Below are 15,888 nucleotides of genomic sequence, written 5' to 3'. Positions count from 1 at the left end.
CGTCTAGGCTCCACAAAAGTCCAGATTTCGGCCTTCTCTATTTTCTTTCAGAAAAAATTGGTTTCTCTCCCTGAGGTCCAGACGTTGTTGAAAGGTGTTCTGCACATCCAACCTCCCTTTGTGCCTCCTACGGCACCTTGGGATCCCAATTTGGTGCTGCAGTTCCTCCAATCGGACTGGTTTAAACCGTTACAGGAGGTTGACGTAAAGTACCTTACTTTTGACCTTGGCTTCAGCAAGAGGTGTGTCGGAGCTAGGGATGTTACTCACAAGAGTCCCTACTTAATTTTCCATGAGGACAGAGCTGAACTCAGTACTCGTCAGCAATTTCTTCCTAAGGTGGTGTCCACATTTCACATCAAGCAACCTATTGTGGTTCCGGCTGTTATGGACACATATACTACTTCAAAGTCTTTGGATGTTGTGACAGCTTTGAAGGTGTATGTAAAGAGAACAGCTGGTCACAGGTAATCCGACTCGTTCGTTCTCTATGATCCCAATAAAATTGGGTGTCCTTCATCAAAGCAATCCATTGCACACTGGATCAGGATCACTATCCAGCATGCTTATTCCACAGCAGGCTTGCCGGTTCCTAAACCTGTTCAGGCCCACTCGACTAGCTCAGTGGGTTCTTCTTGGGCGGCTGCCCGGGGTTTCTCGGCTTTACTGCTCTGCTGAGCAGCTATTTAGTCTGGTTCGAACACGTTTGCTAGGTTTTACAAGTTTGATACTTTGGCCTCTGTGGACCTTCAGTTTGGTCAATCAGTTCTGCAGGAACCTCAGCACTCTCCCACCCGGTTTGGAGCTTTGGTACTTCCCCATTGTACTAAATGGAATCCCAGTATCCCATAGAATGTAAGAAAAAATAGGATTTTACATACCTACTGGTAAATCCTTTTCTCGTAGTCCGCAGGGGATACTGGGCGCCCACCCGGTGCTTCGTTCTTCCAGCACTGTTATTTGGTTCAGTAATATTGTTTGGTTCAGCTGTTGCTGTTCCTGTTTTAAAGTTTGGTTAGCTTGGCTTTCCTCTTGTTCTGTGTGTGCTGATTCGCAATCTCACCTTTCCTTATCTATCCTTCTCACAAAGTATGTCCGTCTCCTTGGGCAGTTTCCTAGACTGAGTCTGTAGGAGGGGCATAGAGGGAGGAGCCAGCGCACACTATCAAATTCTTAAAGTGCCCAAGGCTCCTAGTGGACCGTCTATACCCCATGGTACTAAATGGAATCCCAGTATCCCCTACGGACTACGAGAAAAGGATTTACCAGTAGGTAATCAAAATCCTATTTTAAATCACCTACTCTTTGCCAAGGGTTTCACGCACTGGGTGTCATACTGGTTGCCAGAGGTTTCATGCTCTGTGATCCATGCTGGTTGCCAGGGGTTTCATGCTCTGGAATCCATGATGGTTGCCAGGGGTTTTATGCTCTGGGACTGGTGTCATGATCATCGCCAGGGCTGTGTAATGCCTGTTGTCAGGGCTGTGTAAATTACACATCCTTGGCAACCGGCATTACACAGCCCTGGCAACTGACATTGCACAGTGTAATGTCAGTTGCCAGAGCTGTGTAATGCTAGTTGCCAGGGCTGTGTAGTGCTTTTTGTGCAGTAAGGGGTGTTTACAGCGCCCATCCGCCAGCATCTCCCTCCTCCACTTCCTCTGCCCGCCCTTTGCTCAGTCTGTTCTGAGCCCTGGTACTCCCCCTTCTCCTCGTCATTAGTACTCCGCTTGGGGGCAGAGTTTCACGCAATGACACGTTTCTGTCGTGACATAATGATGCAAACACGTCATTACGCAAAACTCCGCCCCCAGAGTAGAGTAGTAATGACTGGGAGGAGGCAGAGCACCAGGTGCCACCAAAAGAGCCGTGCGACGGCCCGCCTCGCCCGCCGCAAGAAACGGCTTTGGATGTCAGCAGTGGGGAGTAAGGCCCTCCCCTGGTCGCCCCTCCCCCCAGTTCATGATCAGTCTCCTTTGCGTTCCCTGCCATGAACTGTATTTGCCCACTTCCATCTGAGGCCAAGACACGTGCTGCATTATAGTCGCTGTGCGGCTGTGTTCACTGGTGCGTCTGTTATTGATATCCATTTTCTGGCAGCATTATCGAACTCATTATGACTGGTTCTAGTCTCCCTGTATCCCACTCTCCGGAGACAGGTGATACAGTACTGACTTTTTTCCTACTGCTGTGGTATTGCGTAGTTGAATAAGTAACTAAAGCAAATGTGCAACAGTGTACATATGTTGCGGTTATAGTCGCTGTGCGGCTATATACATTGGTCTACCTGGATACCACGCCCAGGAGCTAGGTAATACAGTACTGATTTCCCATCTACCCTTGTTGTACTGTGTAGTTGAATAAGTGCCCATTTGGAAATGTATATTCATGCATTGTATGTAACTGTTTGCTAGTGCTGCTGTCTGAAATTTTCAATTTTTCTGTTAGCTTGTTTCTATCCCTTTCATTTTCATACCCTCAATGGTGGTTCAAACAGGGTGAGTTCTAATTGTACTTCACTTTAATTATATCTAAGTGAAGGCTCTCTCATTGCTGCGTATGTTTACACTGATGTGTGAATGATATTGTTGCTATCTCCTCAGGAGGCAAGGGTAATGATGCAGCACCTGCACCTACATTAATATCATGTTTGTCCTGTAAAGCAGGGTCAGGCCCTCAGGACTTTATGCAGGATGGGTTGTGTTCAAACTGTTCACAAGCATTAAACATGTTGACCAACCAGTTTTAGGCCAGGAACCTGTACAAGCACAAGAACCCCCTTGGGCATCTTATGCACAGGTTCTATAGAATATATAGCAGATCACTTGGCTGTTCTGGCTATATCTCCGGTAATGGGTTGTCCATAAAACCTGCATTTATGTTTCAACCCCCATGGATGAATGTGCTATCACACTCAGTCCAGAATTTGGCTCAGACCTCAGCTTCCCTTCAGCAATTGTTACAGGCAGATAGTCCTAGTTATGTGAAAACGGGTAGATAAAGGGTGCCTCCCTCACAATCTACACAGTTTCAGAATCCGAGGATACTTCAGAAGATGAAGCCAAATTTTCTATCTCTGAGCCTGCCTCAAAAGAGGAGGAGCACCCCGCACCTCAGTGGATATACCTGAGTTAATTTGTGCAGTGATATCCATATTGTCAATGGAAGAAATAGAAGAGCCTATACTAAGATCTAAGGCTCCAATCTTTAAACGTCCAAAAACAGTATAGGCTGAATTTCCAGACTCAGATCACTTGACGGAAATTATACAAGAGGCTTGGGAAACACCCAGTAAGAAGTTTAAAGTACCAAAAAAATTGTTCTCTTACTATCCTCTACCATCTGGGGACTGTATAAAAAGGTAAGTACCTCTCAAGGTAGACTGGTGCGCAAAATTACATTACCTCTGCCTTCAACATCTTTGAATGATGCAACAGACAGAAAAATTGATAGCTATCTTAAGACTGTATTTTCCCTAACAGGGGCAAGTACAATATCAGCTATGGCCACAGCATGGGTGGCTAAAGCCGTGACAGGCTGGGCAGAAGCTTTGGAGAATGATTTCTCAGTTCAGGGAACTAGAGAACAATTATCCTATATAGCTAACATAAAGCAAGCAGCTGCCTATATGGAAGAAGCAGCCCTAGATATGGGTATATTAGCTTCTCAGGCTTCAGCTTCCTCGGTAGCAGCTCTCAGAGCAGTTTCGCTACGTTCATGGAAGGCTGACACGAAATCCAAAAAGGTATTGGAATCCTTACAATTTTGTCAGAAATATTCTGTTTGGAACAGAATTGGACAAGCTGAAGCAAACTCTTAAATCAGCGGGGTTTCCTTCAACATCAGCATCAAAACCTAAATTCTCTACTTTTCCGTCCTTAATTAAGGCCCCAAGGTAAAGCAAATGGAAAGGCTTATGGGGGTCATTCCGAGTTGATCGCACATAGCAACTTTTTGCTGCCCGTGCGATCAACTAGACGCCGCCTATGGGGAAGTGTATTTCTGCATAGCAAGGCTGCGAACGCTTGTGCAGCCCTGCTATGCAAAGAAAAGTTTTGTGCACAACAAGACCTACCCTGTGCGATCGATCCAGCGTTGCAGGTCCTGGAATTGACATCACACATCCGCCCTCCAAACGCCTGGACACGCCTGCATTGGACTCACCACTCCCCAAAAACGGTGAGTTTCCGCCCGGTTCCGCCTTCCTCCTGTCAATCTTCTTGAAGTCGCCGCTGTGACCGCTTTCTTCGTTAGCTGCGTTGCTGCTCGGCGACGCGCCTACACATTGTGGCAGCTGCGCATGTGCAGAACTGACCTGTTTGCACCGCTGCAAAAAACAGCAGTGTGCAAACGGGTCAGAATGACCCCCTATGTCAGATAGTCTCAATAAAAGAAAGCTTTAAGGCTAAGGCCAAACAGGATTGGTCAGCCAGATACCTGGCTTCTAAAACAGAAGAAAAGCCCTCTGCTTGAGGGCATGGGCCTCCACCTGGGGGATCCCAGGCTGGGAGGCCTACTTCTTCCATTTGCACAGGTTTGGCAGCAGTCCACCACAGATACCTTGGTGCAAGAAGTGGTGTCTCACGGGTACACTTTCTCCTTCAAAAAGCGCCCCCCCCTCCCACTCCCAACAGTTTTGTTGTACCAGCCCGCCATCAGTAGCAACGAAGGCCAGGAATTTGCAAAATGCAATACAGAATTTACTACAATCAGGAGTGATACTACCAGTTCCTGCAGCACAACGGGGACTGGGTTTCTACACTACCCTTTCCTGGCTCAAAAGCCAAGTGGATCCCATCGGCCAATTCTCAATCTCAAAGCTCTGAACAAAAATATTTGGGTGCCTCGGTTCCATATGGAAACATTATGGACCATAATCCTGGCAATGGAGCTTGGGGATTTTATGGGGATGCAGTCAGTTTACCTCCAATCAAAATCCCGACGTTCAAAATCCCGACACCAATTGACCGATGGTCAAAATCCCGTCAAGGTCAAAATACCGACATGTAAAATGCCGACAGGTCAAAATACCGACATGAGTTTTTCCTGATTTTTTTAATTGAAACTGACTTGCTCATACTTTACCATCCCAGTGGACCTGGAGGGGAAATATAATAGTGTGCCGAGCGTAGCGAGGCACCGTGCCCGAAGCATGGCGAGCGTAGCGAGCCATGCGAGGGGACGCGGTACACTTTATATGGTGTCCATGTTGACTTATGTCGACATACACACAAAAAACAACAAGAAAACGTGTGTCGTATTTTGACCTGTCAGCATTTTACATGTCGGTATTTTGACCTTGTCGGTATTTTAAATGTCGGTATTTTGTCCATGTCGGGATTTTGACCTTGTCGGGATTTTGACCATCGGTCAATTGGTGTCGGGATTTTGAACGTCGGGATTTTGAATGGAGGTATTGGAGGTATTTCATACCGATCCCATTTTATGGCGTCCCTGGAAAATCAAGATGCTTACCTACATGTACCAATAGCACACTCTCATCAGTGCTATCCTCCAGCAACATTTTCAGTTTCAGGCACTACCCTTCAGACTGGCTACAGCTCCACAGGGGTTCAAATTATGGTGGTAATGGCAGCTCACCTACGTCGTCGAGGAATAACGATTACCTGGATGACATACCTGGATGACCTGCTAATCCTGGCACAATCCCAGAAAACCCTCCACTGCCATTTACAAATGACAATAGCCTGTCTACAGGCTCATGGCTGGCTCATAAATTGGGCACAATGAGTGACTCATCTAGGAGCTGTATTGGATGCCAGCCTTCAGAAAATCTTTCTGCCCCTGGACAAAATATCCACAATACAGATGAGAATTTGCAGATTACTACACAGTCGGAGAGTATCCATACATGCAGCAATGCAGATACTGGGATCAATGGTCTTGGCATTCGACATGGTAGAATATGCCAGTTCCATTCAAGATCCCTTCAACATCTGATTCTCTCCAGATGGAATGGACAGCATCAGACGATAAAAAGTCAGACAATGACTCTTCCTCTGGAAGTATGTCAGTCATTAGCCTAGTGGGTACAGACGTCACACTTGGACAAAGGTCGACCCTTTTGGATTTCAGACTCTGTGCTTCTGACAATGGACGCCAGTCTCCGAGTCTGGGGAGCCGAAACAGTGCAATACTCTCTTCAGGGTTGTTGGACCAAGGAAGAAAGTTGTCTGCCAATCAATGTCCTGGAACTTCTACATGGCACTCACCCAGGCAAAAGAAGTGCTCCACAGCAAACCAGTTCAAATTCAGAAGGACATTGCCACTGCAGTAGCTTCCCTTAATCACCAAGGAGGCACTCGCAGTCGGATGGCAATGAAAGAGGTAAGCCGCACATTAAAGTGGGCAGAACTTCATCATCCAGCCATGTCTGCAGTATCCATACCCGGAGTCCTAAATTGGGAAGCAGACTTCCTCAGCCGGCACGACATTCATGCAAGCGAATGGGCTCTGCATCCAGAAGTCTTCCAGATTCTGGTAAACTAATGGGGATTGCTGGAAGTGGACCTTATAGCTTCACGTCAGAACAACAAGGTACCAGTATATGGGTCAAGAACAAGGGATCCAGAAGCAATCTTCGTGGATGCCCTGTCAGTGAGATGGAAATCTCATCTGGCATATTTCTTCCCACCAATCTCCCTCAATCGCCCAAGGTGATCCAAAAATTCAAACAGGAAGGGGGCGCAATGATATTAATAGCTCCAGCGTGGCCCAGACGAAATTGGTACATGGATCTGCAGAGGCTATCTGTGGACAATCCGTTCCTACTGCCTCAACAACCAGATCTACTGATTCAGTGTCCCTGTCTCTATGCACACCTGGATCGACTGTCTTTGACGGCATGGCACTTGAAACATCCATCCTAAAAGCGAAGGCTTTTCACAGGCAGTAATTTAAACAATGCTTAAAGCAAGGAAACCATCCTCAGCTTGCATCTATTACCAAATATGGCATGCTTATTTTCAGTGGTGCTCTGCCAGAAACTATAACCCAAGATCCTTCAGAGTTTCAAGAATCTTGGCGTTCCTTCAAGCTGGAATAGACCGAGGTCTCCACCTAACCTTCCTGAAGGTACAGGTGTAAGCATTAACCATATGGTTCCAAAGGAAAAATGCAAATCTACATGATGTCCGCACATTTTCCAGGAATGCTTCACATTCCGCCTCCATTTGTACCTCCAACAGCCCCTTGGGACCTAGGACTGGTTCTCAGGATGCTTCAGGTTGCCCCATTTGACCCCTTGCAACGGGTGGACCTCAAGTGGTTGACAACTAAAGTTCTCTTTCTACTAGCAATTGCTTCAGCTAGAAGAGTATCAGATTAAGGAGCACGTGTTGCCCTCCATTTCTGGTATTTCATCCAGACAGAGCGGTTCTCCTAACCAATTCTGGATATCTTCCTAAGGTGGTCTCGGTAGTTCTGGCCTTCCGATTGCCAGATGCCTCTGTGGGAGAAGCATCATTGGACATAGTTTGTGCACTAAGGATCTACGTGGATCGTACCAGTGCCATCAGAAGAACAGATACTCTCATTGTCATATATTGATTCCACAAGAGAGGATGGCCTGCCAATAAGCAAACATTGGCTAGATGGCTTTGGATGACTATCTCAGAAGCCTACTGTCAAGCCAATCTCCCTATCCCGGATAATGTCTCTGCCCATTCTACCCGTTCAGTTGATCCTTCATGGGCAGCCCACTATGGTGCCTCAGCTGAACAACTCTGTAAGGCAGCCACATTGTCATCCTTAAATACATTTGTTAGGCATGCCTTTGATCAGTGCCGTAACTAGGCATTTTAGCGCTGTGTGCAAGAAACGGCATTGGCACCCCCCCAATTTTTTTTTATAGGGGCGTGGTTTCATGGGAAAGGGGCACGGCCACAAAATAATACCAATTCATACTACGGTGCACAGTGGTCTCCATTCTTCAAATTATTACGCACAGTAGCGCCACTACACCAGGTAGAGCCCCTTTTACACATTACGGCAGACAGTCCCCCTTTTTACACATTACGGCAGACAGCGTCCCCTTTTTACACATTACGCCAGACAGCGTCCCCTTTTTACACATTACGCCAGACAGCGTCCCCCTTTTTACACGTTACGGCAGACAGCGTCCCCTTTTTACACATTATGGCAGACAGCGTCCCCCTTTTTACACATTACGGCAGACAGCGTCCCCTTTTTACACATTACGGCAGACAACGTCCCCCTTTTTACACATTACGGCAGACAGCATGCCCCTTTTTACACATTGCGGCAGACAGCGTCCCCCTTTTTACACATTACGGCGGACAGCGTCCCCCTTTTTACACATTACATCAGACAACATCCCCCTTTTTACACATTACGGCAGACAGCGTCCCCCTTTTTACACATTGCAGCAGACAGAATAGATAGATAGAGAGATAGATAGATAGAGAGATAGATAGATAGATAGATAGATAGATAGATAGATAGATAGATACTTACCATCTCTCCCTGCTGGCAGTCAGGCTCCTCGGTGCTGGCAGATCCCGGGCAGGGGAGAAGGAGGAGGAGAGAGGGGAACTGGAGCTGCAGCAGCGCTATGTAATTGGTGGAGGCGCCGCTGCAGCAGTCCCCTCTCCTTCCGCATTGGCTGCCTGCCGCTGCTGTGAATGCTGGGATGAGGGAAGCGCATCCCAGCATTCACAGCAGCGCCGGGCAGCCAATGCAGAAGGAGAGGGGACTGCTGCAGCGGCGCCAGTACCAATTACATAGTATGAGAATGTATGATAGAGTGACCTGGGCGCCCCCTTTCAGTGGCTGGGTGCAGAAGTAATTACTGATTATTCACTTTTTTAACCCGTATAATCAGTAAATATCTCAAAATGAATGTCATCCAATTATAAAAATGACAATAAATTTAATACAATGAGATAAAACAAACATGCATAAAATATTTCTAAGGACAAATGTCCCAAACTCAGAATTAAATCGAACCCATAGGGTAGCAAAGGAGCCGCAGGTGGTATATACGGCAGGGTGGTCCAGACTTCACCCTGCTCTGGCTCCTAAGCTTACCAGTGGAAGTCCACATCAAGCCCTGAGGAAGAGGTTATACACCTCGAAACGCGTTGGCTATTGGACATCTACACGTTTGGCTATTGGACATCCACACTTCCGGATCCAGGACCTTTGCGGATAGACTTCCACTGGTAAGCTTAGGAGCCAGAGCAGGGTGAAGTCTGGACCACCCTGCCGTATATACCACCTGCGGCTCCTTTGCTACCCTATGGGTACGATTTCATTCTGAGTTTGGGACATTTGTCCTTAGAAATATTTTATGCATGTTTGTTTTATCTCATTGTATTAAATTTATTGTCATTTTTATAATTGGATGACATTCATTTTGAGATATTTACTGATTATACGGGTTAAAAAAGTGAATCATCAGTAATTACTTCTGCACCCAGCCACTGAAAGGGGGCGCCCAGGTCACTCTATCATACATTCTCATATCTGTTTCATTTGGGGGTAAGGGAAACCCCTCAGGGTGTCCAAGGCAGCACCAAAAACTTTCAGCGCCCAACGAGTTACTCCAAATTCCATATTTGCACCAATTACATAGTGCTGCTGCGGCTCCAGTCCCCCTCCCTCCTCCTCCTTTTCTCCTGCCTCCGGCGCTGCTGCTCTCCTCCCCTGCCTCCGGCTTCTCCAGCGCGGCGCACACAGCAGAGGCGGCTTGTAATGAGTCAATTTGACTCATTACAAGCCGCTGGCCGTTGCGCCCTCAGGGCAACTGCACTGTGTGCCAGGCACACCTGGCACACATGTAGTTACGGCACTGACTTTGATACCTTTGCCTCTTAGGATACTGCGTTTGGACGTAGAATTCTCCTGTCAAATCGGGAGCATCCCCTCCCTTAATTGCTCCTTTGGGACATCCCAATGTATATTCTGTGGATCTACTGTGGACCCCGAAGGAGAAAACAAGAGTTATGGTAGACTTACCATGGTTAACTCTGTTTCCCCAAGGTCCACAGGGAGCTCACCCTGACGCACCTGATTTGAGAATCTCTACACTTACAAATCCCTATCTTCTGGTATGGAAGTGTGTATGTTTATCTCGCCTGCGCAGGTCTTCCTTCTTTCTTTAATCCTGCTCCTGCTTTGGACTTTGTGACAAAACTGACTTTCCTGGGCCAGGAGGCGGGGTTATAGGGAGTCTTAACCGAGGCATCCTGGGAGCTCAAATGTTTAATTGTTTGGCGTTCGAGCCTCTCATGCCACCTACAATCCAATATGTCCTGTGGATCCTGTGGACCTCGGAAAAACAGAGTTAACCATGGTAAGTCTACCATACCTCTTGTTTTATTTATTATTAAGTCATTCTGTTGGGAGAGAAAGACTCTCCTCAAAGATAGATAAATCCAGTCAATGTGCATTCTTTACCCCATCATTTTAGGTTGGTGTTTTAGTCCAGCTAATCCAACTCATCCAACTCCAGTCTTTTATTCCCCCCAGCAGGTCATGTTTTCTGGATTTCTATCTGTGGAACTGGCGAGATGATTACTGACCCAGCAAAATACAATAACCTGTGCACAAGTAAATTAAATGTAAACAGAGTAACACGTCTGGACATGCACAACAAGACAATAATATTACGGATGGTGTAATGGTTAGCATTACTGCCTCACAGCACTGAGGTCATGGGTTCGATTCACACCATGGCTCTAACTGTGTGAAATTTGTATATTCTCCCCATACTTGCATGGGTTTCCTCCCACAATCCAAAAATATACTAGTAGGTTAATTGGATCCCAACAAAAAAAAAACACTTTAGCGTGAATGTGTGTACATGTGGTAGGGAACAAAGATTGTAAGCTTCACTGGGACAGGGACTGATGTGAATGGCCAAATATTCTCTGTAAAGCGCTGCGGAATATGTGTGCTATATAAATAACTGGTAATAAATAAATATTATGTAATGTCACAGTGTTCGGTGGGACACATCGAAAGTAAGATGTCCAATACAATAAACAGTGGAAGGGCAACAGTGTTACAAATAAATATGAGTTACTGTAGATAATGATGCAGATTAGGTAATGAGAAAACACAGTATCAACATAGGCTATGTTAAAATTGCCATAGCAGAGGTCTGTTCTGTACCAAGTACTATTTGGGAGTCAGAGACTCAGAGCTCAGTAGGCTAATTTCATACATTGTATTACGGGTGGATTGCCACACCTGGGATATTACTGTATTAGAGAAGATGTCAAAATAACTCTTCCAAGTGACAAAAAGACCTGTCCTATCCTTTTTGTGCAGTGACCCCTCTATCCAGTTTATCCGGAGAATGTGGTATCTTTTTGCTCAATACAAGGTGTGAAGCTGTGGTAGTGGGGGATCTCTGGGCCAAAACCTGCATAACACTGTTTCTGTATTAAGTATTATACCTCCTCTTTTTAATTCATATGGTTGTTACCCTGTACAAGATATAGATGGAGCATTGTTTAGTTGTGTCTAATGGCACAGCACATATTGTGGTAGAGAAAATTGCACCATACTTGCTGTAGCTGAGATATTTCAGTAGAGTGGGTGCTTTAGTGTGGCGCGCCTGAGTGGGCTTGGTGTGCCATGCATTGTGAATCAAGTTCTACTCCATGCCAGTTGTTTCAAATGTGTTACAAATATACAATTATTAGTCTTCTCTTTGGATTCTGCACTGTTTTGTAACCTCTCAGGATATTTGCTGTCTATTATAGTGACAGCAAGAGTCAGACTACTTGTCATATACCCCCTCGTTATTAAAAGTAAATATTTCGCCAAAGACTAATGGACAAATGAGCAGTACCCCCAACATACATATACCTTGGGGCCAACTACTGTAACTTGTGAGAGGAGAACATCTGACAGTGGATATATGCTCTAAGCATATACAGATGTGTCCATATACACTACTGCTGTAGTCGTGCCAGACATCCCTTCTCAGCGCACCATGTCCTATGTGACTTTGCTTGTGCTGAGTGTCTTTTTTTCTTTGATTCTACATATAAGTCACAACATGATCCAACAAAACCTCATCAGATCAAGTTCCATTGTGCTTTGTATACAGATTCGGACTCGTGCGCACACAGATACACAATGCCACATATCACATTCATCAGTGCAGTCTTGTGAAGCGGTTTTGCCTTATCATACTGTGACTAAGATGTGCAATAGACGTGAAAAAGATGCTACCTCACTCTGCGCATCTCACTCGCACCAGATGCCTCACGTCGCATGCCGTATTGAGACTAGGTATATGATGGACATATCTGTACATTTTCCCAGTTACATTTACATTAAAATTTTTATTTCATGGCTCTCTTATTTGTAGGAATACATTTCCAAATTTACTGTTTAAGAAGTGTAACTGTATATATAATTCTAAACAATTTCTGTAATCTATTTTGTCCATTTTAATTGTTATTGTGTCTTTCAAGCGATGTACTATAAAAGTTGTTCCAATGGAAATAACTGTATAGAGGGCCTGATTCAGAGATATGCGCTGTTGTGTGGCTTCACACAGATTCACAATTATTGGGAATCTGCAGCTGTGCAAGGTCTTTGGTTGTCGCCTGTTGTTGCCCTTTTCTGATGCCTGATTGACAGGCATTGACATTGAGGGGGTGGGCATAGGGCAGAGGGTTGGCTGCATTCCTGAAAACTGGGGTATGTTGCCGCCGTTTTCTGGGAAGGGATGTTGGATCCCAGCTTGTGATGTCAGATGCAGTGCTGGATCACCGCTGCATGCAGATGCCATCTCTTCTACAGGGACTTCTCCTGTATGTCCCTCCTAGAGTTCGGACTGAAATTCAATGCTGCTTGCATACTGTATTGAACTTCCATCTATCTTGGAATCAAGGCCCTGAGTACTTTACTTGCCAGGTTATCACTTATGTCAGTGTTTTTCAACCACTGTGCCATGGCACACTAGTGTGCCCTGAGCAGTCTCCAGGTGTGCCATCATAGAAGCACAGCCAGGCCCATCAGTGTTTTCCCACTACTGACGCCCCGGAACGATCAATACTGGTGGGTTTAGTGGTTGCAGAGCCAGTTCTAATTTTGGGCCTGGGAAGTGTTGGGCTCTTCTGGCTTTCTCAGATGTGGCTCAGGCGTTACCTATGGAGAAGCTGCGACATGACATCCTAGGACACGCAACTGCACCATGCATCACCATTATATTTGAGTGTGCCTTGGCAATATTTAAATCTTGTTCAGTGTTCCATGAGTTGTAAAAGGTTGAAACGCTCTGACTTATGTGATTTATCAGAGTAATGCCCCCTACACACTAGGCGATCCACCGCTTTGCTGCCCGATGGCGGATATGGCAGACAGGCGACCCAGCGACGGGGGGTGGTGATGAGGGGTGAAGTTTTTTCACTCCCCCCGTCACCCGGCTCCATAGCACTGCATGCTAATATGGAGGAGATTGTCCATATTGGCCTGTGTGTATAAGCGACCCGGCACCAACGGTGAACGAGTGCAGGGCGGCGCATCGTTCATTGTTGGTGCATACACACTGAACGAAATGAACGAGTTCTCTTCCATTAATGAACGAGAACGTTCATATCGTTCAGTGTTCTCGCCTAATGTGTAGGGCCCTTAAGGATGGTGGTACAGTATGTTTTTCTCATTTTAACCATTTAAAACTGCTTTTATTTACATTGTTGTGTAATCATTTTTCAGATTGTTGCAACATTACTCTGTATGTCCATTTTTGGCATACAACATACACTAGAGTTAATCTATATACTAAAAGTAGGACAATTTTATGTCCAGCAAATAAGTACTGAACTGTATGACGCCACTATGATGTGTGTGTGTGTCTATGTGTGTTATCAAATATACCCCTATGGTTAGAACATTCCAGATATTAAAGTGACACTTAATTTAGATTTATTTCTCTCATGCTTAAATGTAAATGTCGTTAATGTGTGCGTGTGCGCGCGTCCTTATTTTACTGTGCAATTATGGTGAAACATGTCATGTCAACTGTTTATAGTAGGAAATTCTGAGGGTATTATAGAATGATTCTTATCTTCTTTTTTTTTTTTTATTATTCACAGAAAAACCCGAGGCCAGTAAGTTATCAGTTTCACCAAAATTTAGACTACTACAGAGCACGTGGACTTGATCTCATGAACAGATCTCGGTTAGTATTTTATTATTCACGATTGGCTAGATAAGCCTACAGGGGGGATATGTGTGTGTGATATAGATGTTCTTGTAAAAAGTCTGACTGACACGTCGAGCAAGTGACACAGTTGTTTGAGTATTCTTGGTTATGTAATGTCCCGTGAATGCCACCGTCCTTTGCATATATAATATATATATATATATATGTACACACACAGCAGCGGGACCTGGCACAGCCACATGCGACATTAATAAACTGGGTGCCCACACATAAATAAAGTAGATAGACAGCATGAGGTGCAGCACTCCAATAATCACAATGATCACCAGCCAGAGATATATACCGGTATATATATATATATATATATATATATATATATATATATAGGAAGAAGAGAACACAAGCGCCAAAATGTGTTTTAAATTATATACAAAGGTGAAAGCAAGTATATGGGGTGGTAAGTTTAGCTTGATCACTTATCTGGTTTAGATATGCAATATGCAAAGCTTTGCAGATATCCAATTTATGGACAGATAAGCTCTATATGTTTTTAATTCTTGTACGTGTGTTATTCAGCCATTCTTATGTTATTGTATTAAATCTATGTTTTTAAATTTTACACTGATGTGGCTAAGAAGTATTTACTAGTGGGAACTTGCTAATTCCCTAATGATGCCGCTTTGATTCAGACAGTGTTATGCGATATGTTTATGAATGGTACACACTATGTTTTGCTGTTTTTTATTTCCATGTACTGAATCCAAATGAAGGCTGAAAGATCATTGCATATCTAAACCAGATAAGTGATCAAGCTAAACTTACCACCCCATATACTTGCTTTCACCTTTGTATATAATTTAAAACACATTTTGGCGCTTGTGTTCTCTTCTTCCTATATTCACTGTATGTGTCTAACAAACACATTTTTCTGCTTCACAAGCTGCCACTCAAAGAAAACTTGAGGAGTGTTATGTATCAACTCTAGGTGTTTATACGTCATTATATAAGTTTAGTACCGCAAACAGTACCTAAGCGCCGGCTCCTTCGCTCTCTCTCTCTCTCTCTCTCTCTCTCTCTCTCTCTCTCTCTCTCTATATATATATATATATATATATATATATACATACATACATACAGTGCATCCGGAAAGTATTCACAGCGCTTCACTTTTTCCACATTTTGTTATGTTACAGCCTTATTCCATACTGGAATAAATGCATTTTTTTCCCTCAAAATTCGGGTGTAGTGTGGTATGCCGGCGGCCGGGTTCCCGGCGACCAGCATACTGGCGCCGGGAGCCCGACCGCCGGCATACCGACACTGTGGCGAGCGCAAAGGAGCCCTTTGCGGGCACGCTATTTTATTCTCCCTCCAGGGAGGTCGTGGACCCCCACGAGGGAGAATATATGTCGGTATGCCGGGTGTCGGGATTCCGGCGCCGGTATACTGTGCGCCGGGATCCCGACTTTCGGCATAGTGAAGACCACCCCAAAATTCTACACACAATACCCCATAATGACAATGTCAAAAAAGTTTTGTTTTTTTTAAATTTTCAAATTTGTTAAAAATAAAAACTAAGAAATCACATGTACATAAGTATTCACAGCGTTTACTCAATACTTTGTTGATGCACTTTTGGCAGCAATTACAGCCTCAAGTCTTTTTGAATATGATGCCACAAGTTTGGCACACCTATCTTTGGCCAATTTCACCCATTC

The 15,888-nt window shown here is 44.8% G+C and overlaps 1 protein-coding gene across 7 annotated transcripts in view; it reads left to right on the top strand.

Annotated features, from left to right (window-relative positions):
* TBC1D5 (TBC1 domain family member 5) overlaps positions 1-15,888 on the top strand; it is a 1,053,329-nt gene that overhangs the window by 828,629 nt on the left and 208,812 nt on the right. For all 7 annotated transcript variants that reach the window (XM_063922184.1, XM_063922178.1, XM_063922180.1 and 4 more), the window contains one exon: positions 14,100-14,185. In XM_063922184.1, the coding sequence (XP_063778254.1) occupies positions 14,100-14,185 (86 nt within the window). The remainder of the gene's footprint in view (positions 1-14,099; positions 14,186-15,888) is intronic.

Source organism: Pseudophryne corroboree, chromosome 5 (assembly GCF_028390025.1).
Source record: "Pseudophryne corroboree isolate aPseCor3 chromosome 5, aPseCor3.hap2, whole genome shotgun sequence".
Taxonomy (NCBI): domain Eukaryota; kingdom Metazoa; phylum Chordata; class Amphibia; order Anura; family Myobatrachidae; genus Pseudophryne; species Pseudophryne corroboree.
This window is presented reverse-complemented; position numbering and strand designations above follow the sequence as displayed.